Below are 25,664 nucleotides of genomic sequence, written 5' to 3'. Positions count from 1 at the left end.
GGCTGCCTCAGGACTGCTCAGACTTCCTGCGTTCGCCTTACAGGACCCCTTGCTTCTTGGCTGGCATGTAGAGGCTTGGGATGGATACTCAGCACCCTTGGAGCATCCTTGTATAGTGTCTAAGTGATGCCTCAACCATAGCTGCTGGCTCTAGTTTTTATGCTTTTACGGCCTGAAGAATCCCACTGGAGATGCATAAGGAGAGAGCATCGTGCGTGTATCAGAGCTGGGAGGAGAGGGAGAGGCAGGCTGGCTAATGGTCACGAAATCGCTGTCAGGATGAGTAAGTCCTACCAATGTACAACACAGGAAGGCAACTCTGGCTAATAATCCTACAGTGTACATTCACACCAGGGAAGTTCTGACTGCCTGTCCATAGTAGGAACTTTATTACTGTGATAAAACACTGTGGCCAAGCTGCTTCCAGAAGCAAGGGTTTATTTGGGCTTATGGTCTCAGAGGATTAGAATCCATGATGACATGTAATTATGCAAGCAACTGGTAGATGTGTGTCTTAGTCAGGGTTTCTATTCCTGCACAAAGCATCATGACCAAGAAACAAGTTGGGGAGGAAAGGGTTTATTCAGCTTATACTTCCATATCACTGTTTATCACCAGAGGAAGTCAGGACTGGAACTCAAGCAGGTCAGGAAACAGGAGCTGATGCAGAGGCCATGGAGGGATGTTACTTACTGGCTTGCTTCCCCTGGCTTGCTCAGCCTGCTTTCTTATAGAACCCAGGTCTACTAGCCCAGGGATGGCTCCACCCATAATGGGCTGGGCCCTCCCCACTTGATCACTAGTTAAGAAAATGCCTTACAGCTGGATCTCATGGAAGTATTTCCCCAACTGAGGCTCCTTTCTCTGTGATAACTCCAGCTTGTGTCAAGTTGACACAAAACCAGCCAGTTCAACGTGGTACCAGAACAGCTCAGAGCTCATGTCCCAGACCAGACGTAGGAAGCGCAGAGGCAATGTCCTGTGGCTTTGAAAGTGTCAGTGACACTTCCTCTAAAGTCGTGCCTCCAATGCTCCAACAGTGCAACTAACAGGGGATTCAAGTATCCAAATGCTCAAGACTATGGGGGGCCTTCTCATTCCAACCATCACATCCCACCACAGATGATCTCCCCAGGGATGAAGATGCTACTTGCCCTGACTTGACGGATTTGACACATATCACACTTTCCTCTGCAAAAACACAATTCCGTGCCAACCAAAGCATCATAGATCTTTCAAATAGACCCTCTTATATTCTCAGTGGAGACAGGCACTGGAGAGGTGTCGTGTGTGCCCTAATTACTGAGAAGTATAACCAATAGCTTAAGTGGCGATTGCCTCAGTTCCCCTTTTGGTCTGGTCCAAAGGGAGGCTTACATCAGTAACCCCACTGTGCACCCCAGGCTTGGTAATGAGGCTTTCCTGCCTGACACCCCCAGAATGACCCATGGCAGGGCGTCAGGTAGGGCTGTGATCCCAGGACAAGTTATGGATTACAGGAGAGACGTAGTTATAGCTCCTGGCCACCTATACGCCCTGTTCTAATCCCCGCTGCCATCCTATAACTACCTCAAGAAAATAAAGACAAACACCAGCCCCCACACCAGCACCTGGCCCCTCCCCTAACCAAGGATTGGCGAGCATATTGGTGATTTTGGTGTGTTGCCCAATGGGGACCTGTGTCCCGCAGTTCAGCTCAGCATCTTTCCTTTTAAAATGTCCTTGTTAGGAAATAATGGCAGTGTTGTCTCAGATCCAATAACAGGGCATTAACTTTTCATTTTGATAAAATCCTTAGAGCGGAGAAGGGAGAAGAGTTAAAATTAATGAATTCAGTAAACACTTCAACAGCTTAACTTCCAGGCCCGGAAGTTTTACCAGGAGACACAGGGAGCAGAGCCCTTCCTTGCTGAGGTGGTCAGGAGAAGAGTGGCACGGGCGCCACCTCGTGGACACATAAGTAAGTGTAGGATTCCCGAGGCTAAGTGGAAGATCAGGTACAATCTCCCAGAGAAAGCCATTACTGCATCCTTGAGGAGCCCTGTATGGGAACTAGAAATTGGCTGGTCGATACAGGAAGGCAGAGAGACTTCCCGCCCTCAGGCTGGGGGTAGCGCATGCCACTCTCGATGACCTGGCCATCCAAAAACAAAGGGCAGTGATGGCTGACCCTGGAAGATGGTGGCTACGGCCTGGAATGAGGGGCCGGGGTGTCTGGGATTGGGCAGTTCTGGCTGGTCTGGGGGAGGGCACCGCCTAAGTTTAACTTCTGAAGCCAGAGAAGAGAGGAGCATGGTAGCCACGGCAACCAGTCCATGTGCCAAAGAAAAACTGGCACCCATGCTGGCTCTTGGTTTAACTAGCGAGAACAACAATCTTAATTCTAATTATTCACATGAATTGTTGCTATACCTCTTTAACAGATCTGAGACTTTAAGTTGTATCTGCAGACATTCTCTGGAAAATGGGGGTGACGGAATGAACACGTCCCCCTGTGACTCAAGTAGAAAAACCACAGAGAGACTTCTTTTAACTCTTTCCTCACAAGCAACCAAATGGGGACCTGGAACCCACTGACCGTTCACAGGGGAAGCCGGCATCAGACAACCGCCTTTGCGTCTGCAAGCTCGAGTGTTTTTGGTTGATTACCCAGCCGGACATTATAAACTGGAACACATACCTGCTTCTGAACAGATCTTTAATGATCGTCTACGGTTCTCATCTCTCATTGCTGACTCTCTTCTTGGCGTGTTTCATCTAAAACCCGGGGCCAACATTTATCTCAATATGGCAGCCTGCACGCCGTGCAACACACAGAACGGGAGGGAGCAAAGATCCACCACCAGCTGGTAGAGAAACGAGGTCCATGGGTCCAACGTGGGGTTGCGTGCTCTCAAGTTCCCAGCTTTGGACTGAATTGAAATAGCCCGGTGCACGTATAGATCCCGATGTTCACGTTAGCGGCCGGCACATCTAGCACATTCTCCTCTGAGCTCCCACCACCCAGAGGGCAGGCGTTATGACTCTCATCGATAGATCAGGAAGCAGACCATGTTTCTGGGTTAGATCTTTACCACGTGGCTGCCTGCTGATGCCCAAGTGGGACCTGGAGGTCAGGGACCTGCCTATCCACAGCTGCCTGCATGCGTCTGACTGCTGTGTTAATCAAAGTGCTCATCCAATTCGTCTGAAATCAGTTGACCTCTAAGTCACACAGATCTTTCTTGCTTAAGACACATTACATCCACTGGGTATTTACGGTGTTCTGCTAGGTGCTTGCATGCTACACCTTAAGAATTTCATTTCCTCTGCTCTGCAGAGGAAGATAGTGGAGGCCCAGACATCAAAGGCTGGGGTCCCAGGGCTGTGAGTGGAGATCTGGGATTTGAAACGAAGTGGGAAGGGCCGCCTGGGTAGCCACAAGGACAGAACTGATTCCCAGCTCTTAATTGCTTAATCCCCATACAAGTTACTGATCACGTCTAGTATTAGATTTGTGTGCTGAAATGAGGACGATGAATAGGAAACAGCTGAGCGAATTAGAAGTGAGAAAGCGCACAGGGAGCCTACGAATGCCTGCTAAATTCTCAGCAAGTAACGTGTAATTATTGCGTTGGCTGGCTTTCAAAGACATAAGGAAAATATAGGTTTCTCATATTCGTAGGTCTGAAGAAAGGATTTATTCTATTGATACCTCAAGGGATCTTCTGATCTACCATATAAACAGAGCAGCTGGAATTGAAATGGTATATGCCCTCCGGAACGTGCTCCCGGCCCCTCTCCCATTGCCTTGCCCTGCCCCCTTCATCAGCTGCACCAGAGAGAGAACCCCCGACTTGAGCGCCCAGTTGCAGGTAGCTGCTAACCCGTTTCCACTTCACACAGCCATGGCCGAAGCACCCTGTGAGCTGAAGTTCCCTGTGGGCATATCTACAGGCTACCTCGGGCTGCAATTGGGCAAGAAGTAGTGGGCAGCAGGCTGCCGATTGCAGGAAAACTTTGCCACTACCCGGCTCCCAGCTGATGATTTGTCCTAGAGACCCCCACCCAACTCCAGTGACAGCCACATTTTACCAACCAGAGGTCAAAGCCTGGGCTAGTAGAGACCAGAAGATACACAAAGCCACTCTGAGGACTTTCTATACCATACAAGGTTTTTATGCATGGAAAATGGCATGCTTGGATGACAAATGGCCCTAAAGGAACAAGGAGGCCATCTTGTTTTCTTGCAGCATTTGATCCAAGATGCCTCTCAGTTTTTGAGAGGGCTACTGACTGACGAGGGGTTTACCAGATAAATTAACCCAAGAGGATTTCTATCTTGACGAATATCAAGACAAAACAGGACTGCCTGCCACAGGAGCAGTGCTCCAGTGAACTGTCCAGGGGCTCACCATAGTCCTACCTATGACTTCCAGTGGCATCCTAAAAGACAAGACAAGGGACAAGAGAAAGCTCAGCCCTCTCTTGAGCCAGGGTTACGGCATACACAGGATCCCTATTCCTGTCACGGGAAAGCAATGGAGGGAGTTTCGGTTTCACTGAGCAGGATCACGTGTCTGTGACATACGGGAGCTCAGCAGTATAGGAGTATGGCAGGTTATGATGGGACCGTGCTAGCTCAGTTTAGGGTGTTAGCAAAGGCTCTCTGTGAAGATACCCCGTACAGAAGGATCAGATAGACGGCAGGGTGGAACTGAGCCTTCCTGGCCGCAGCATCAGTGGGGCTGTGAGGTGAAGCCAGGCTGTGGCGGCGGCAGGGCCGAAGGAAACAGGACCCTAAAATCTGGTGGATGGGGTAAGGCTGGTAGGATTTTGCCAGCGGAGGCAACAATGGCCCATGAAAACCTGTAAGCAGTGGGCCACCAGAATCCAGCGTGTATTCCCGAAGGATGACGTCTGCTTCGGGGCCGAGCATGGACCACAGAGGGTTAAACGGCTGCGATGGCTGACTTCACGGCTAGTCACCCTAGACTCCACAGCACTCCACAAGGACAGCACACCCACAGTGCACCCACTCAGACACATTAGTGAGATATCTTAGAGTTCCTGTGTCTGTGACTGAACACCATGACCAAACTGCAAAGTCGGGGAGGAAAGGGTTTCTTCAGCTTACATTTTCACGTTGCTGCTCACCACCAAAGAAAGTCAAGACAGGAACTCACACAGGGCAGGAACCTGGAGGCAGGAGCTGATGCAGAGACACTGGAAGGGTGCTGTCTGGGGGCTTCTTTCTCCTGGCTTCCTCAGCCTGCTTTCTTATAGAACTAAGGACTACCAACCTAGGGATGGCTCCGCCCAGAATAGGCTCCTCCCCCCCACATCAATCACTCATTAGGAAAATGCCTACAGCCTGATCTTATGGAGGTATTTCTCAGGTGAGGTTCCCTCCTCTCAGATGATGGTGTTAGGTTGACATAAAACTTTTCAGCACACCAGATAAAGGCATTTCCCCTGCTCTTGTTCACACTCTTAGCGTTACACAGTTGTTATTCCTGCTAAGAGGCATTTCCAACCTCCCTTGATTACCGTATTCCTAAACATAAATTACAATTCAAGCCAGATGATGGTTGCACACACTGCTGGATCTGAGCAGACACAGGTGGATCTCTGTGAGTTCAAGCCTGGTCTACAGAGCAAGTTCCAGAACAGCCAAGGCAAAAACCCCCATTTCAAAACAACCAACCAAACCAAACCAAAAACAACAATAAAAAAATTACAACTTAAAAGATAACACAAACCACATCAGTTAAAACTAAAGCAAAAGTCACAAAACAGTAAAGGTGTTCTGGTCTAAATGTCTGTTGATTGATTTACAACTGTAAGATAAAATGGCTCCTTAAAATGCTTTGTCCCTGATGGCTGTGGTGTAGAAGGCCTCCTCTCACCTCCTACCTCCCACCCTCATCTCTGTCTGCCCAGAGAGCTGCAGAGCTCCTAGCCACAGTCACTGGTCACACTGTACCTGCCGATGTGACTGCAAATGCGTCTCTAATAACACCCAAGAAGTCGCCTATTTGAAGCATTTCAGACTCTCCACTGGCCACAGGGCATTGTACTGAATCATCACTAAGTCCTCTCGGTTTGACTCCGGGTGCCTTTCTCCATCTGTCATTCCCAAGATATGCCCCAATGAGATTGACCCCTGTTTGCTCTGGGCCAGAAGAATAAGGTGACTCTCGAGTGCCATCTCTTCTACCACATCTGTCCTGAATCTGATGAAACAGACGTTCTGTGTACACTAAGTTTAACCCAAACCTACTTTCCATTACATGCGATGGATGCATGCTACCATTAGAGCTGGTCTTGTGACCTCTGCCCTCTCTGCTCTAACCTCCCTTCTGGTTCAACTCAGTCTTCTTCCCTTGCTCCTGTCCCCACCCGCTCCATGGCCAATTGAGGTGACTGTCCCCAGGCAGCTCTGTTCTTTCTAACCAAAGGCCCCTCTCTCATGCCTGTGACTGACCACTGCACTCCAGGGAGGGAGCTGGGAGAACTACAAGCATCTAGAAAAACATTTCCTGGTAACTCACATGTGAGAAACACGTTATGGTCTCATCTTGTTCATCAGTCATGAAACATCTAAAAGGCCAAGAGCGTTGATCAGTCAATGTGGGGAAGGAACAGATGTCGCTTCTTCTTTTATCACTCAGCAGGTGACCCCCCCCACTTGACAATCAGACTTTGTTTTCCAGTCCTTGTATCACTATCACTATTATTATTATTATTATTATTATTATTATTATTATTATTATGTTATTATTTTAACTAATGTCATCCCTCATCCAGATGTAAAAGGTGATTCTACCAGAAAACTGGTCCATCCAACATCCTGGTGCTGTGCCTCCCTAATTTTCTTTCCATCAGAACTTTCAAAACTTTCCCTTCCCTCTTTCTGTCCCTCCTATATCTTCACCCCATTATTTGAGAGAGTAGCTCACATAGTTCAGACCAGCCTCAAACTTGCCACATAGTCAAAGCTGACCTTGAACTCCTGAGCCTCCTGACTCTATCTCCCAAACAATGGGATTACATGGGTGTTCTTTCGTGCCCAGCTGACAGAGACAGACAGACAGACATGCATGCACAGAGATGGGGCGAGGAAGAGGGGAAGAGATACGATTCTCCTGCTCCCGAAACTGTTGTCACCTTTCTCTTACCTCTTGGTCGCCCTTGGCCCTTCCAGCCCCCCACTCATTACCCACCCAGTTCCCCCAAAGGTCTAGATCCCCTGCCACCTGGTTAGGTGATGAAGCCCAGTGGTCAGGAAAGGCTGTGCCAGCAAAGAGTACAGTGTGCACAGAAGTTCACTTCTAATAATCTCAATTCCGAAAACCAGAACTTGCCCAAAATAACATGACTGGAGTTGCTGGGACCCTGGGAGCCATCCCACCTTTGCCTCTCTCCTTGGAGACCTCTTGGCTTTACACACCCACCACACTCTCTGATGTTCCTGAACTCCCCAAATCTATTCCCTTCACAGATAAAACGTCCCCTCTACCCTTCTGGAAAGCCAACTTTCCTCCATCTTGATGACAGTTTGTTCTTCCTGGGTGTAGCCCTCTGCTCTCCTGTCTCCCACACTGACCGTGCTCCTGACACCGCCACCTACAGCGTGTGGTATTTAATAATCAGACACACCATTCATTTATGTCCTTTCTCTCCACTTCCTTGTTCACAGGCACACCCCAGGACCATCATTTGCTCATTCTGTTTCCCAGGATACAACCCCAGGCGGTCCCACTTTCCCTGAACAAACGCATCCTTTCATGGGATTTCATGTTCCCATGAGGGTTGGACTTTCAGGCATCAGGAAGATGTTCCTCGTAAGCCACATGGGAGAAACACTTAATGATCACATATTTTCTGTGTCAGTTATGAACCATCTAAAACACTGAGAGACCAGGATATCACCTAGCAGGCCTCTGGTTTTGTATATGAACATGTCAGTACAATGGATTCTCAGAAGCCATACTTGGCCTAGGAATCCTGAAATGTGGATTGTGTCTGTCTGAAATGCTCAAATTTATGGAATATGCACCAACTTTATCTGATTAGTATCATTTTTATAAAAACTCAGAATAGAGTGTCCACCTTATGCCGGACACTCGCCCAGAAATTGTTCATGTCGATGCCCTCCTGGAGTTAACGCTAAGGTAGTGTAAACTTTAAGAATTCAACATAGACATAATCAAAGTATAATTTGATATATTATGAAGACATATTTTATGAAGACATTTTAATATAAAATAAAATATAAACATTTTAATATGTATATTTCAATATAAGGATCTCAGCATTAAGTTCTGAATTTAAGCAAATCTGGATCCCTGGGTTGGCTTCAAATTGCCTTCAGCTCAGCTTTTCCAAGCAATGTTTGTCACTGACATTTCCACAGAAGTGGCCGAAATGAGACTGTCACTTGAAAGTAATTCCCTGCCCACAAAGCAAGTCTAAAAATGCTGTGTGGACTGCCTCTTTGAATCAGCTGTCAGATGCCAGAGTTATTCTGGGAATAGAAGCCCAAGGCACAGCCCTGTAGAAATACTCCAGGGCCTCCTATTGGCTTGGCAGAGCAGAGTGTACACTCAAAGCCAACAGCAAGCCACAGGACGGCTGCCTGGGATGCTTCCTCTCCATCTCATGGGGATATTAGCTTAAGGAGTAATGATCAGAGAGTTTTAAAGATGCCCGGTAGAGCAAATCCTTTCCTTTAAAACAGTAATACCATGTTGCCTTCAAGAAAATATCATGTCATGTCTGCTTCTGTCTAACAAGTACACGGGAGAACTTCAAAGCAGGGTCTTAAGTTATCTGACAGAGATTTTCAGCGTCAGGAAAGTCCAACGTGACACCAAAAGGCCATCTGAATGCTGTATATAGGACACTAGGCAGAAGCATCTCTCTTCCACATCTGATGTCTACTCGAACTTCAGTGCTGTGCTGTGCTGTGGTTTCACCAAAAAACCAGCACGTGAGTTCTAAGGTCTGCTGGTGACCATGATCAAAAGCACAAAGCAATACATGACAACAGTTTTATGTTTTATGTTTTCTTAGTCATCTTGACACATACTAGAGATACCTGAAGTCCAATCCACTGTCATTATCAACTGTGACAGAGCCACTGAGCACAATGCCCTGCAGGATGCACCCTCTGGCTTCCTTCTCCCATCTTAGAGATTCTCCTTCACACACACTTATTCATCCATTCCCATAGCCATCCATTCATCCCTTATCATATTCATTAATTCATTTACATATCCATTCATTCATTTTCATAGTCATTCATTCTCATAGCCATTTATTCATTCACTCTCACAGTCATTCATTCATTCTCATAGTAATTCATTTAAATAGTCCTCATTCATTCTCATATTCATTCATTCTCATAATCATTCATTCATTCATTCATTCATCCATTCTCTCTCCCCTTTCCTTTCTTTCTTCCCTCCCTCTCCACACTAACATGATAATGAGAAGGATGTCTCTAACGCATGGGCCTAAGGACCTGAGAACTCTGCTCCCCGTTCCTGTGTAGACTGCACAAATAAACTCTGAGCCAAGATGAGCACTTTAAAGTTTTGAAATAAGGGCAGAAGTCTTCAAACCCAGATTTATTATCTTAACAACCAGATCACCCACATTTCTGGGCTTCCAGAAATATTAATAATTTATTGAAAACTGAGATGCAAAGCAAATTCATGTGGGGAGTAAAGTTTTCTTGAAGATGACAAAGTATACATATTTCAAGTAAGAATATTAAGACACCAGCTAGGTTAGATGTTTTTATGATATGCACATTTCTCTGTGGTTTGGAAATGAATTGGGTAGAAAAGTCCAAATAGTGGTCATGTCACAGGGAAAAGATTTCCATTGAATTTTAGCAGTGGAAATATCTCTCAGGTCTTGCAAATAAAACCCCCCAGAGCAGAAGCCCGTGTGTCTTCCTTGAATTTCAGAAATATCAGTTTGAAAATGAATGCTAAGAATTATCCAAGCTGCCCTCACCAAACTGCTTGTGTAAGGTAATGTGCAACCTGAAACCTGTCCAGGGAGTGGCCCCGAGACAAGGTCCATGGACATTCAGCTGGCTTCTCTCAGAGTGGTGAATTGTCACTTGGGTGTCCTGTAAGCTTCTGTGTTTTCCAAGGTGTGGCACTGGACACAGGCCGGCAGTGAGACTCACATGTAACTACCTCTCTGACCACAGGAGGACACTGTGTCCCAGAGAAGTGGGAGGAATTTTTCTGGTTTCTCCAAGTTTTCTGCTCCAACTTATCATAGTCAAAAACATTGTTCAGTTGTTCTAACACTTGTGATGTTTAGCCTTAGATTTTCAGAGCCATGGATGAGATGGGATGGGAATGAAGTCTTATGAATCCCTAGGATCAAGAACTGACTATGGGATGCTTAACCCAAATGATATATCTGCTGTGCAACCCTACACCTAAGAGAAATTGCAGAAGAGGGGGTGAAAGGATCGTTAGAGCCAAAGGCCCAGGATGCCTGCTCATTGTGTTCCCTAGTCATGACAGGGAAAGTATATACTCTAAAAGATAGCTCTCTTCAAAAAGTAATGGACACGTGGAAAACCAGAACCCAATTTTATGTTTTAGTTTTTTAACATAATAATAAACCACTAAATTTCTCAATATACATTAAAAAGACTTGTCAAGCTTAATTTATTACCAAGTTTGTCAATAAACATGACATATTTTAACATATCAGTTTTCTAGACAGAGGCACCAAAAGGTTTTAGCTAATAGACTACACAGAGGTAGGAGCCATGGCTTCATTATCTCTAAATCCCCCATGACCAACCCTATATTGACGTATGAGCATTTGCTAGACAAAAGGGTAGAGAGGGATGGCTATTTTCTAACATTTCCAAAATCAACTTCAACCTGAAGTGTCGAATATATTTTGAATATTCAAATATTTCCTTGATGAATGAGGTATATTCAAGGGTTTTATGCAAACTGGTCTTTCCCAGCTTCTTCTAGGTCCCATCCAACAGGGACAAACATCCCATTCATAATGCTCACCAGCCATGTCGATGGCAAAAGGCCTGTCTTCTCTCCATCCGGTGTACCAGCCAACAACTTTACCATTTTTCACCAATGGACGTTCATAGCGTCGCCCACCAACTAGGCCCACAGGCCAGACAGAAACCTTGCGGGTGGTCCTCATCTACAAAAAAGGAAAGAGATGAGTGTAACTTTTATTAATATGTAGTGATTCATGTGGAAAGAATGAAGTTACTATGGTTTCAAAATTTTAAGGTTTCCAAACAGAATCTCCACCCCTCCCCCACCACCCCACCGTGCACTGTCATTTTAACTTTCTCAGTGTCTCTGGTCTAGATATTCATATAGATGCTCCAAGACTTAAAGAGAAGTAAAGACACAGTAGTACATTCCTTTAGTCCCAGCACTTGGGAGGTAGAGGCAGGAGGATCTCTGTGATTTGAGGCCAGGTCTATATAGTGAGCTCCAGGACAGCCAGAGCTCCATAGACCCTGTCTTTATAAAGAAAGAAAGAAAGGAGGGAAGGAAGAAAGAGAGAGAAACAAACAAACAAACCCACTAGGTGTCAGTGCCCAAATAGCACTTATTGGAAGCCAGCCTGTAATTATCACATGCTTCCCATTTGTCTCAAAATTAAATCTATCTAGGAATTAAGTCTCTATTTTCTAAAGTGAGGCATTTTATTCCCTATGAAGCTTCATGATTCAGTAAGTGAGGTCATTCGAAATGACTTTCTCCAAACTTTTCATTTCTATAGACACATACCTTGCCCGGGAAGCAGAGGCAGAGGGATCTCTGTGAGTTCAAGGAAAGCCTGGTCTAGGTAAAGAGTTCCAGGTCAACCAGGGCAACATGGGGAGGCTTGTCTAAATAACATAAACAAGATTCAGAGCAAACAGCATTAAAACTTGTAAGAGGAAAATGACAAGTCACTTACAAAGGCAAATTCCTCTTGCTTCTAGGCAGAAACCCTAACTGCTACAGAATTCTGCATGCAAGGATGTACTTCAAGTCTTGAAAGTAAACAACCCTATTTTTATACCCTGCAAAGTTATCTTTTAAAAGTGATGAGGAAATAAAGACTTTCTAAGATAAGCACAAATTAACAAATTAACCTATGGCGACAACATACGGCAGAATAAACTTAAAAGAATTATATGCAGAGAGAAAGAAAACACTAACAAGAGCTTGTGTTAGAATAAATTTCATAAGAACAAGAAGAAAAACAATGATAACCTGGAAGAAATTAATTATCATTTCACCAGATCAGAAAAAACTTTATGATGGATATAGGGAAGTAAAAAAACTATATTTGAACCAACTTAAAAACATTATTACAAGAGTCAATAAGTAATAGCAGCCTAATGTAAATATACTTAACGTTTTCCCCTAAGAGATGAAGATTAACTTGTTTAGAAAATAAAAGCAAAGCCAAACAAATGAACAACAACAACCCCAAACAAAAACCAAACAAAAAAAACTGACCAACCAATCTACCAAAAAAAAAAAAAAAAAAAAAAAAAAAAAAACCAAAAACCAAAAATAAAAACCCAAGAAATGTCTCATAGATAATGATGAACTGAAATCAAAAAAAGGTTGGAAAATTATATTCCAACAAGAGAAACAAGACAAGCTGGAAGGTGACAACTAAAACCAAGCCATACTACATATCTAATGAAATAGACTAGAAGGAAAAATTGGTCAGAGGAGATAAAGAATAACCCATAAAAAACTGGTACAACCACTCTGCAAATCAGTTTGGTGATTCCTCAGAAAAATGGACATAGTACTACCTGAAGACCCAGTTATTCCACTTCTGGTCATATACCCAAGAGACGCTCAAACATACAACCAAGACACATGTACCACAATGTTCATAGCAGCCCTATTTATAATAGCCAGAAGCTGGAAAGAACCTAGATGTCCTTCAGTAGATGAATGAATACAAAAATTGTGGTATATCTACACAATGGAGTACTACTCAGCCACCAGAAACAACGACTTTATGAAATTCCTAAGAAAATGGATGTATCTAGAGAATATCATCCTGAGTGAGGTAACCCAGTCACAAAAGAACAGACATAATATGCAGTCACTGATAATTGGATACTAACCCCAGAAATCTTTGAACACCCATAAACAACTCACAGACTATATGAAGTTCAAGAAAAACAAAGACCAAGAAAAAAAAAAGAGAAAAGAAAAAAAAAAAAAAGAAAAATTATGCTTAATCTTCACACACCAAGAAAACGTTGACTATTTCCAGGTCACATCTTGTTTTACATGTACTTTATGCTCATTGTAACTAGTAAGATTTTAATGCACACTATCAAAGCTTTAAAAAAATAAAGTACTGACAAAAATGTATTCATATACTTTTATGCAAAAATGCTTTTAAAATCTGTACATTTACCTCTGTTTTTTAAAATAAAGTTGTTCATTTAAAAAACAGAATAACCCATAAAAGATATAACAATTACAAATACATTTACCAGCCACTGACATCCAATTCTGCAACACAATTGCTATTGCACATAAGGTTTCAGGCATAATAATAATAATAATAATAATAATAATAATAATAATAATAATAATCACTGACTCAGAAACTATCACCAAACAGGTCATTCAGAAAACAGCCAACTTTGGAGTTAATTATACCATAGATCAAATAGACCAGATATTCTGCTGGCATGCACACTAGAGGTTCTTCTCAGCATCCCATGGAACACTCTAAAACAGCACACACTTTCTTCCATAATGTAATCTTAGTTTCATTATCATTTCTGTGATAAAATATACTGCCCAAAGGGGCCTACTTTTATTCTGGTGTACAGTTCTAGAGAGTTAGAGTCCATCACACCAGTAAAAATAAATGACATCAGGCAGGCATGGTGGCCCGAGCAGGAAGTATAAGGCTGGGTCATAAGACCTCAAGGGAGTTCTCAGGAACTCACAGTAAGGGTCTATCTCCTAAAGTTTCTAAAATTTTCCCAAACAGTGCCACCAGCTAGGGACACCTGTAGTGGGTTGGTCTGATGCTGCTTGTATTTGAATGCTAAAGTACTGGTTCCTCAAGATGTGGTTGCCCATGATGTCACTCAAAGTGATGCCATGTGAACCATATTCCCAGTTTAACTGGTCAATAAAAGGATGGAGGCTGTGACTGGGCAGTGGAGAAAAAAGGTGAGACTGGAAGTTTGAGAAAATAAAAAGAGGAGGGAGGAAGTCAGAGGAGGAAGAAGCAACCACCATGGACCCGAACTGCATGGCCAGGAAAAACACCAAGTAACAAGGAACCTATAGCTGGGGAATAAGTTCTATAGCCCTAGACCTGTCCAATCTAGGCATATGGCTTGTAAATAAAATACTTAGATAGTGTGTCTTTTATAGGCTTTTTAGGATCACACATTCATAGTATAGACAACAAGTTTTCAGACACATGAACTTATGAGTGACATTTCACAACCAAACCATAAAAGTCAGTCTTAACAAATACACAAAAATTAAACTAATTTCTTTCATATTGAGATAGTAATGGACTAACACTAGAAATAAATAGCAGTAGAAACTATGACAATTTGTGGAGATTGAATAATACTCTTGAACGATCAGTGAATCATTGAGAAATCAGCAATTAAAACTTTTTAGACTGAAGTTACTACCAATTACAACCTTTGGGATAAAGCAGAGAGATGTCTATGAAGAGAGTTTACAAATACAAATGTTTACATAATAGCAACATACAAGTGGATAATGCTGCACTTAACGTCATAGAGAAGCGAGAATAAGCCAAACACAAAGGAGTGAATGGAAAGAAATAATACTAGGGTAGAAGTTAATGAAATGAAGATTACAAGAACAAAATAAAGAATCAAAGAAACAGAGTTGGATCTCTGAAAATGTAGTCAAGGGAAGACCCAAAGTTTCACAGGTTTTGAAAGGAAACATTAGAATAGACACCAACAAAACCCAGGTCATCATTAGAAAATACTTAAGAACATATTGGAAAAAACATGGAAAAATTAAAAGGAACAGATACATTTCTAGTCCTATATGATCTATCAAAACCAAGTCAAGAGGATGTGAACAACTTACACAGCCATGTAATGAACAAAGGGACTGAGAGAACAATAGTCTTCCAGGAAGTGAAGCCATGGTCAGACCAACTCATTACTCATTTAACTAAACCTTTGTGGTTGATATGCAGGTCAGGGCAGGCACAAGATAAGGCAAGGCCTATGACTGGACAGTGAAAAAGTAAGGCAGAGACAGAGTTTTTGAGAGGCTGGAGAGACAGGGAAGAGGGGAGAAGAAGCCAAGATGGAGGAGGAAGAAGATGATTCATCTCTGTGTGGCTTTAAATAGCCACAGGTAGCTATGAATGTTTTATAAGGGATGGATTATTATAGGACAATTTGTTTTATTTAGGTGGGCAGTTTATACCAATATCAATTGGCTCTGAGTTTATTGTGTGCCGCTGTTGGGACCAGAGAGTAGCCGGCAAGAAGCAGGGATGGAAACTGAGAACTTAGGGAGTTGGGTGGAGACATTAGGCTGACTGAGATGACAATACCCCACAAATGCCATGTGGCTCTAAGATGCCGGCAATAGCAAGGGTTAGTGCTTCTTTTTTAAATACCGCAACAGACTTCTGTTACATCTCAATGTATCTTCATGATAAAATCCCAGAAGAAATAGTAATAGAAGGAGAATACCTTGATAAATGAAAAATTACTGCAATATTATACTAAATGAGGAAAAACTCCAACTATGTCCTCTAAAGTCAGGAATGAGACAAAGGCATCTCCTTCCTCCCCCTTTCATCAATATATTGATTTATGCTTTAACTTTTGAAGCAGTAAGGCAAGTGGAAGAAACGAAAGGGATACAAATAGAAAAGGAAAGACCAATATTTGTATCTGTGGAAGCTGTGATCCTACACTTAAAAAAAAAAAAAAAAAAAAAAAAAAAAAAAAAAAAAAAAACCTAAAGTCCTCACTAGAAAACTCTTTAAGAGTTTTAACATTTTTAGACAGGTATCTAGATACAACACAATTGTCTTAGTTAGGGTTATTATTGCTGTGGTGAAGCATCGTAACCAAAGCAACTTGGGTAGAAAAGGGTTCATTCAGCTTACACTTATAAATCACTGTTCATCATGACAGGGAGGCAGGACCTGAGGCAGAGGCCATGGAGGGGTGCTTCTTATTCACATGCTTTACATGCCTTGCTCAGCTTTCTTACAGGACCCAGAGCCACCAGCCCAGGATGGCTCCACCCACAATAAGCTGGCCCTCCCCCACTGATCACTAATTGAGAAAATGCCTTACGGCTGGATCTCAATAGAGGCATTTCTCAACTGGAGCTATTTTCTCTCTGATGACTCTAGCTTGTGTCAAGTGGACACGTAAAACCAGCCAGGTCTAGGGACCTACCTAACACATATAAGCCTACCTAACACATAGTGTCCTACCTGACATAGTACCTATCTGATACATGGATCTACCCAACCCAGGGACTGTGGTAGTTATTTATTGCGGTGATGAAATACCATGACCAAAAAGCAAGTTGGGGAGGAAAGGGTTTATTTGGCTTACACTTCCACATTGCTGTTCATCACTGAAGTCATTCAGGGCTGGAACTCAAGCAGGGCTGGACCTGGAGGCAGAAGCTGATGCAGAGGCCATGGAGTGATGCTTGCTTCCCATGGCTTGCTCAGCCTTCTTTCTTATAGAACCCAGGTCTACCATCCCAGGGATGGTACCACCCACAACAGGCCCTTATTGATCATTAATTGAGAAAATGCCTTACAGCTGGACCTCATGGAGGAATTTCTTCAACTTGAGCCTATTTTCTCTCTGATGACTCTTGGTTGTGTCAAGTTGACATACAAACCCAGCCAGTACAGGGACCTACCCAACAGTAGGTTTTATAACACAGAAGGATGATAATGGTTTGCTCCGCCTGGCTTGTTCCAACTGCTTTCTAGTAGAACCCAGGACCATTAGCCCAGGGATGGGACATTATCCACAATAGGCTGGGCCCTCCTCCACTAATCACTAATTAAGAAAATGCCCTAGAAGTTTGCCTATAGCCCCATCTTTCTTTCTTTTTTTTTTGAAAATCACAAATAAAAAGTTTAATTTCAGAAGTCAAGCTCGTCATTTATAAATACACTAAATCATAGTCCACACAAATTCAACTGAGCCTACATACAGTATTTCAACAAAACAATTTTTTTCTAAAAGGTTAGAGGCAAATGAATGATTCGTTTCACCCATAATATTTAAAATGATTTGAAATGAGAAAATGAAAAACTTTTTTAAGACATTATAAGCAAAAAACTTTGGAGTCTGGTAAAGAATCTGATAGTGGATACTTCATTTTGATATCCTTGGGATTCTATGATGTCCCAAGGATGGTTGAGTTTTCCCTATCATAGGAAAAAGAACTCTAAATGCCTAAGGCTTTTCTTATGACTGAAATAAACAAGCTCTTTTCCTGTTAACAAGCTACCTCCTCAAAGTAGAATCTGAGCTAGAGCCTGGTCAAACTGTGAGGGGATCAGTGCATACTTCTTATGAGATAGCTTTATGTATAGAAACGAAGAAATAAATCAGAGGCATGGAGATTTGATCAACAGGTCACCTGTTGTAAACATGTTATATATATTATGCACCTACAGCTCCATCTTAAAGACACATTTTTTTCTCTGATTCCCTCTTCTTAAACTTGACTTTAGCTTGTGTCAAGTTGACATAAAACTATCCAGCACAAAAATCAACAAAAAATGAGTAGCTTTGTTACATAGTAATAATAAACTTGCTCAGAAAGAAATTAGGACACAATCACACTTGATATAATGGTTTAAATAGGTCTGGTCCCTACAGACTCATGTGTTTGAATGCTTGGAAAACAAGGAGTGGCACTATTAGGAGGTGTGTCCTTGTCGGGATTTGTGTGGCCTTGTTGGAGGAACTGTGTCACTATAGGATGGGCTTTGCCAGTTTTCCCTCTGCCTTTGGATCAAGATGTAGAATTCTCAGCTACTCCCTTGCCAGGTCTGCCTGGATGTTGCCATGCTCCTGACTTGATTGAAAAATGGACTGGACCTCAGAACCTGTAAACTAGCTCCAACTAAATGTTCTTTATAAGAGTTGTCTTGGTCATGGTGTCTGTTCACAGCAGTAAAACCCTACCTAAGACAACTCATAATAGCCTAAAAAAATTAAAGAGTAAATTTAGCAGGTGAAACCTATATAATGAAACCTTTAAGATTCTGAAGGAAGAAACCAAAGAGAAGCAAAGATGCTTATTGCTTGCAGATTGGTTGAATTAGTATTATGAAAATAGCTGTATTACTGAAAAGCAATCTACAGACCCAACACAATTCCTATAAAAACAATGACATTCATAGGAATAGAGATAAGAAAACAGAACTTCAATTCACAGGGTAGTGAAGTAGTCTAATCAGAAAGAAAAATGTGGTCAATATCATAATACCTGACCTCAAATTATAATTTGGAGAGAGACAAAGATGGCATTGTATTGGTGCCAAAACAAAGCATGTGGACCAATGGAAAAGTTTCCTAGAAGTAATTTCACCAAGCCTCAGCCACCAACATTTGACAAAGACAGAAAGTACATTAACTTAGAGAGGAAGTTTTATTGTTTTTTTTTCCCAAGAAATGGTGGTGGAGAGATGTCTTGGGGGTTAGGAGTGCACATACAGCTGCATGTAACTCCACCTTCAAGAAGATTCCACATTTCTGACCTCCCTGGACAACTGCTCTCACATGCACACCCTGCTGCCCCTCCCCCACATACAAATAACTAAAAGTAATAACAATTAATTTAAAAAAGACTTGGTGGTGGATATTCCCATGCAGAAGAATGGCATCAAGTCCACATCTTCCACCTTGCACTGAAAATCAAAACAGGCCAAAGACATTAATACAAGAAAATGAAATACTGGAACTGATATATTAAAATTTAGGGAAAACACTTCACAGTATAGGCACAGGAAAAGAGTTCCTGAGAAGGACTCTAGCCACTCAGGAAATAATAGCAAGAAGTGACAAATAGGATCTGATTAAATTAAAAATTTCTGTCCTGGAAAGACACTTATAAGAGAGCCTAAGGAATGGGAGGAACATCTTTGTCAACTATACATCTGACGATGAATTAATACCTGTAAAAGCCTAAAAGAATTAAACATCAAAATGATTCATCCAATCAATAAATGGGAAAATGAATAGAACTGGAAATTCTTAAAAGCAGAGAAACAATATATGAGAAAAATGTTCAACATCCTTCACTGGGGGGAAATGAAAAGTCAGGACTGAACTGAAAGCCAGGAATGGTGGTGCAGGCCTTAATCCCAGCATGTAGGAGACAGATGCTGGTGGATGTCTCTGAGTTGGAGGCCACATGGTTTACAGAGTGAGTTCCAGACTAGCTAAGGCCACACATTCTCTGTAGGAAGAGAGAAAACAAAATCACGCCTGAGGGAATACTTCGGCAAGCATTATTGAAGTGGGAAGATGTATGTAGGCAGCACCACCCCTTGTGCTGTAGGGCAGGGCTACATAGACAAGGAGAAAATCAGCTAAGTGTTCATTTCCTTCTCAATGAGAGTGGATGCAGTGTGATCGGCTGCCTCAGGCTCTTCCTGCCAGCATGTCTCTGCTTTGTTCTACTGTGCCCTGGAACCACAACAAACCCTTACTCTCTTAAGCTGCTTTTTTCATATATTCTATGTAAGCGATGGGCAAAGTAACTTAATGTAGCTATATAACTAAATGCCTCACAAAATATCTATCTATCTATCTATCTATCACACTATCTATCTATCTATCTATCTATCTATCTATCTATCTATCTACCTATCTATCAATCCGTCCATCCAACCCTCACCCACCTACCAATTTATCCATCCATGCACCCACCCCTCACCTACCCATCCATCCATCCATCCATCCATCCATCCATCCATCCATCATCCATCAACCCAACCCTCATCCATCCATCATCCACCCATCCACCCATCCATTCATCAATCATCCATCCATCCATCCATCCATCATCCATCCATCCACCCACCCATCCATCCATCATCCATCCATCCATCCATCCAACTATCATCTATCCATCCATCTATCCACCCACCTATCCACCCATCTATCTATCATCCATCCATCTATCTATCTATCTATCTATCTATCTATCTATCTATCTATCATCCATCCATCCATCCATCCATCCATCCATCCGTCTACATACATACAGACACGAATGATCAGACATAAAAGAACAGGGACTATTTGTAGAGCACAAGGGCAACAGTGGGAGGGTGTGACAAATAAGGGAGGATAATGAGCTGTGACTAGGAGTAAGGTACAAAGACACACATGATTGACAACGTCGTTATGACCCTCATTATTAATGCATGCTAATTTTAAGAAGTTACCAAAAGTGACAGTAAAAATGATTATAAACCGAGAAATGATTTTATGACGAGAAGAGCAGTGAGTTGCCAGGAGGGTGTTTCAAACGCGATAGGGATGCAAGTCGTGCCCAGAGCATGAAGTAATTAGGTTTTCCATCAGCCTAGCATTCCAGCCCTACTCATTGTTCACAACCCACCTTGTTCTAAAAAGATTTTAGGGTGTGAAGCATCCCAGGCAAAGAAAGTCTTATTGCATTGTTCTCTGTCAAATGGGAAATGACTATTTTTACAGTTTCTGTTACTTTTATACTAAATCATTTATGATTACCCTGTGGTAGTTTAGATCAACTTTCATGATAATTTTTTAAAAGGTCTACTGAGTCACTGCAGCAGAAGTAATCACTCATATAGGTTAGGGTTCACTTCCAAGTATCTGTACGGCATATTTAATATGGCTTATTAGGCTCTTCTTTTCTTTTGTTGTCTATGGATGTCTATATACTATAAATGTACCTAACTGTCACGATACAACAAATCACCTTTGAACCTTGTCACCCCCCTAAAAAGTTGGTTATGGACATCTGAGTGGGTTTGCTTCTAGAACCTCTGCTCAGATCCATTGTCTGTGCATGTATTAACTTTGGGGCCAAACTTTTGAAGTGCCAAGTCACAGCTCTGTAAATCTGTCACCAGGTGGTGTCAGCTTCCTGACAGTTTCCTTCAGTTCTGAAGTTTCCCCCCACTTTTCTGTGTCCTTTGCATTTCTATGTGAAGTTCATGTTCTGTTAACTTTAGCACTGACTGCTTCAGCGCAGAACTGACGTGGCAACCAACTCACCAACCAAATAAATACACAGAACAATTACCAAAGTTTTCACAATATAACCCTTACCCCAATTCACTACACATTCAAGTTCTTCCTCCTTAAGTACCGGAGACAGTTAAAACATATCCTCATTTTCCAAACACACAGAGGACCCAGTTCAGCTTGGTATGTCTATGTTATTTTCATTATCAGAATGGTTTATGTCTTTAAGAACCAAGCATAGACCCTTGTGCTTTTGTGGGAGTGTATTTAGTCAGTTATCACTCTCTTCCAGGTTTCGATGTCTTTAAAATTTTGCTTTAAAAATTTCTCTCTGTCTCTCTCTGTCTCTCTGTCTCTCTGTCTCTCTGTCTCTCTCTCTCTCTCTCTCTCTCTCTCTCTCTCTGTGCTGTGTGTGTGTGTGTGTGTGTGTGTGTGTGTGTGTTTGTCTAGCACATGCACATGAGTGCAGGTGCCTGTGAAGCCAGAAGAGGGAGTCAGGTTCTTTGAAACAAAAGTTTCAGGCTCCTGAGAGCATCCCTAGATGGGTGCTGGGGACTGGACTTGGGTGCTCTGCAAGAGCTGTATGTGCCCTTACGATCCAAGTGGTCACTTTAGCTTCTCTTTGTCCTCTTCATGGTACATAGAGTAGTGCCCTGTTATTAACATCCCAAATAATGCTTGACAGGCTTGTCCACACCATGTGCTCATGTAAATACGAAACCAGCAAGTTGTGCGTGTAAAAGAGACAGCCTCAGTCAAACAGGAAGGGCAAGAACAGAGGGCAAAATGTTTTTTTCGGGGTGCCAGTGAGAAGGCTCAGTGGGTTTGAGATGCATGAGTGCAGCAGGCCTGGCTGTCTGAGCTTGATCCTCAGATCCCACAAGGTGGCAGAAGAGAGCAGACTCCCAAGAGCTGTCCTCTGACTTCTACATGGGTACCACAGTAGACACAGTGGGGGGGGGGGGGTGATGGAGAAGGAGAGAGGGAGGGAGGGGAGATTGGCTAGGAAAGGGATGATTAAGCATGACCAGAGAATTTAAGGGGCCTTTGTGTAGGCTTTTCATTTAAATTAGGCCATGAAAGATACACAGGATTCAGCCCACAGAATAGACTGACCTAGAAGTAGCTCAGAGCTAACGTTAACTAGTGCTTCATTCTTGCAGAGGACATGATGCTGAGGTGACAGGCAAGACCACAGAAAGCCCAGTGGTGCTGCAGGGTGATGTTTGCAAGCATGATATTTGATTTTTACAATAAGATTGTCGTTTAAATAGTTAAAATGCTGAGCATGTCCAGAAGCCCTTGCAACCGGCCAGTGTCCTGAGATTCAGTGGGGAAGACATTGTCACAGAATCAGATAGACACTCAGTCCCTGTATACAGGACTGCTGTCCTCTAAAGAGCACAGGACATTTCAAAGGAAAATAGCACAGCTTTTTGCGGGGCTTCATTCCCTCCTGGGATGTAACCTTTGTTCTGTATCCTTTCACTCAGCCTAGGTTCCTTAAGGATTCTTTGGCTGCACTTGGCTCAGAGGGGAAACAATGTTACAAACTATTCCTACCGCAAGTGTAGCACCCTCGAATAACTAAAATATTCTCCTTGTTTCAGAGCTTTGTGACTGTCCTAATGCAAAATGGCATTTCCATAACAGTCACCCCTTCGGGCACCTGGTTTGAGTCCCAGTCTAAAAAGGACACAAAGCAGGAAGAGGAAGGATTTTTAATATGATGAACTGGTCTGGCCCCCAAAGTCACTGTCTTCCTATTTACTCAATGCCAATGTAATATTCTGCCAGCTAATCCTCCCGCCACAGCTTCCAATTAAATGACAGGGTTTAAACAGCAAAGCTAAACAGCTAAATGTCTCCCCCACCCTCAGTGTCTATGAAAGATACCCAAAATACCATTGGAATTTCCTCAGATGTTTTTTTCTTTAAGCAATTGTTAGCAATTTACTATAAAAAAAGTTACATGAAGATGGTAACCCTCAAAATATTTTTATTAATTTCCTTTTAATTGAAAATATCTTTTACATACAATATGTTCTGATTACAGTTTCTATTCCCTCTATATCTACTTCTTCTCGACCTCCCTTTCCATATGAATGCACCCCTTTTCTGTCAACAATCATCTAAATGAATATAATATAATATAATATAATATAATGTAATGTAATGTAATGTAACGTAATATAATATAATACAAATTCTAGGCAAATAAAATATAAAATCAACAAAACAAAACAGCCAGTGACACTTTTGATCATGTCAGCATCTCCTTTAGGGAAGGAGGAAAGTACCGCCCATGCCCTCCATGATGGCTGGCTCTTCCCAATATCCAACTCCTGTTTCATGAGCCATCGGAGCCATCTGTCTTTCTGAAGGTTTAAACAGTGACATTTTGGTTCCTCTCAAGGCAATGGCTAACACAGGCACCCCCAGGGACTGGAACATCTGAACGACCTGCTGCTTAGTTCATTGCTATTCGTCCCACTTGGTATCCTGTCCTCTGCATGACTTTATAAATCTTATGTGTGTGTGCCTATTTTTAATGTCCATGTAGCGCCATTTCTACTTTCTGAACTTTGGAGATGCATATGCGAATTATTTTGAGGATCTAAAAATGCCAGAAAACAGAAATGGCCTTAAGATGGCATTCTCAGCCTTTCCCCTGTCTCACTGAGCAGAAGATGTCTTCAACATCTCTTAAATGTTTGCCACATGTGCCCATGATGCATGCTTATCTCTGAGCCAGGGATGCAAGGTCTTCACCCCACAAAGCGGGAGAAAGCAATTATACAACCCATTGCAAAACTAGTCGTGTATGTATTTTTCTGGTTGAGGTTATAAAGGAAACGGTGTTATGAGAGAATACTGAAGAATGTCTGGCTCGTTTCATAGTCTGCAGTGACTTCCTAAAAGACACCAGCAAGGGCTGAGCCTAAAGCCTTGACAGCTTGAATCACTAAGCATGCAGCGAGTTATAGGGATTCTCAAAGAGACATCTCACCGTGTTTCCACTGTGTGCTTTCATGAGTGATTGGCAGCAGACGTTGGCTTTGGGGACTTCAGTCCCTGGAATGCGATTTAGAAGGTTCCACCTGGTAATGGCGGAGTGCCGAGGACCTCACTTTGAACACTGTGAAGTTTGATGCGGGTGGACATGGTCATATAGAGATGTTGACGAACTGATGTCCCCACGCCAGTTAGCACACTTTCTTGTGCTAGAAGCTGAGGGTTTAGGAGCAATGACATGCTGTTAGCAGTGAGTTCAACTAGAACACGGATCTTGTTCTTGAACTGTCCTCTAATAAGAGGATCCAGACTGATGTAAATAAATAGTTGGTTTTCGGCCTCAGTAAGAAATATGCCAGATTGACCTGAGACCTCTTGTAAGTCCAGAAAGCAGGGAAGGTCTCAGAAACCAAACCAAAGCAAATGCTGAGTCTCCCACCTGTGAGTAGGGGCGTAAAAAAGGCACACTGAAAAATCATACCTGCCAAAGCTAAAACAGCACGAAGAAACTGACCACAACTGAAGATGAAAAGCACACAACTGTGAATCTGCATTAACACAACAAATGGAGGAATCCTCAAATCTTACATAAAGATTTCCAAATAACTTATACTGATAACCCCAAGAATGTAGATCATAACTCTCTACTCCTTATGTGTGCGCTGTGCTTAATAATGTTCTTCCAAAGAGTCCAAAGGGAAGAGAGGAGAGGGCATTGTCTCTATGGTGAAGGAGCCTGCTAAGTCCTATCTTGGCTAGATTATCAAGGTCAACATTATCATTATGAATTCATCGTATGTGCCATTTTCAGGATATTCCCTTATAGAATATGCCCTTTCTAATGCTATTCTATTACAGAAGGAACCACAAATTCTCAGAATACAACTGACTCTAAGCCTGCAGTGGAAACTACACTAGATGAGCCTAGTGCCCTGTGCAATGCCAGAAGGTAAGGGGGACATTCAGCAATAAACCAAGTAAAACTTTAAGTGAACCCATATTAATTGAAACCTAAAGGCCAATTGTGGAACAGTGGGACTATAAAGTACCCAGTCTCATGGCAACGGTCCTCTGCCCTGTAAGTTGCTTCTCTAGGTACCACAACCTTAATCTAATGGCTCCAACCGAAGGGTATCCGGCAAGATGCTGATCAATACATCCACAGGATGGACATTGGTGTATCTGGGAAAATTTACAGGATTGGAGATTAGCACAGGGGATGCTTGCTTAGCACAAGTACGGCTCTCAATTGGAGCTTCAGCATGGTAGGAACATTAAACTTCAAAATAGAAAAAGAACTCTCACGTTTGCTGTAGTATTAATAACAATAACTAAGACATGGAACCAACTTAGGTGTCCGACT

General features: G+C 42.5%; 1 protein-coding gene across 1 annotated transcript in view; it reads right to left on the bottom strand.

Moving 5' to 3' along the window:
- Positions 1 to 25,664, bottom strand: part of B3GAT2 (beta-1,3-glucuronyltransferase 2) — a gene marked incomplete at both ends in the record, with an annotated part of 81,728 nt that overhangs the window by 12,914 nt on the left and 43,150 nt on the right. The window contains one exon of the mRNA XM_080916843.1: positions 11,046 to 11,190. Coding sequence (XP_080772969.1) covers positions 11,046 to 11,190 — 145 coding nt within the window. The remainder of the gene's footprint in view (positions 1 to 11,045; positions 11,191 to 25,664) is intronic.

Source organism: Micromys minutus, assembly GCF_963924665.1.
Source record: "Micromys minutus genome assembly, chromosome: 5".
NCBI classification, from domain to species: domain Eukaryota; kingdom Metazoa; phylum Chordata; class Mammalia; order Rodentia; family Muridae; genus Micromys; species Micromys minutus.
The sequence above is the reverse complement of the archived record's forward strand: the minus strand, read 5'-3'. Positions and strand labels throughout refer to the sequence as shown.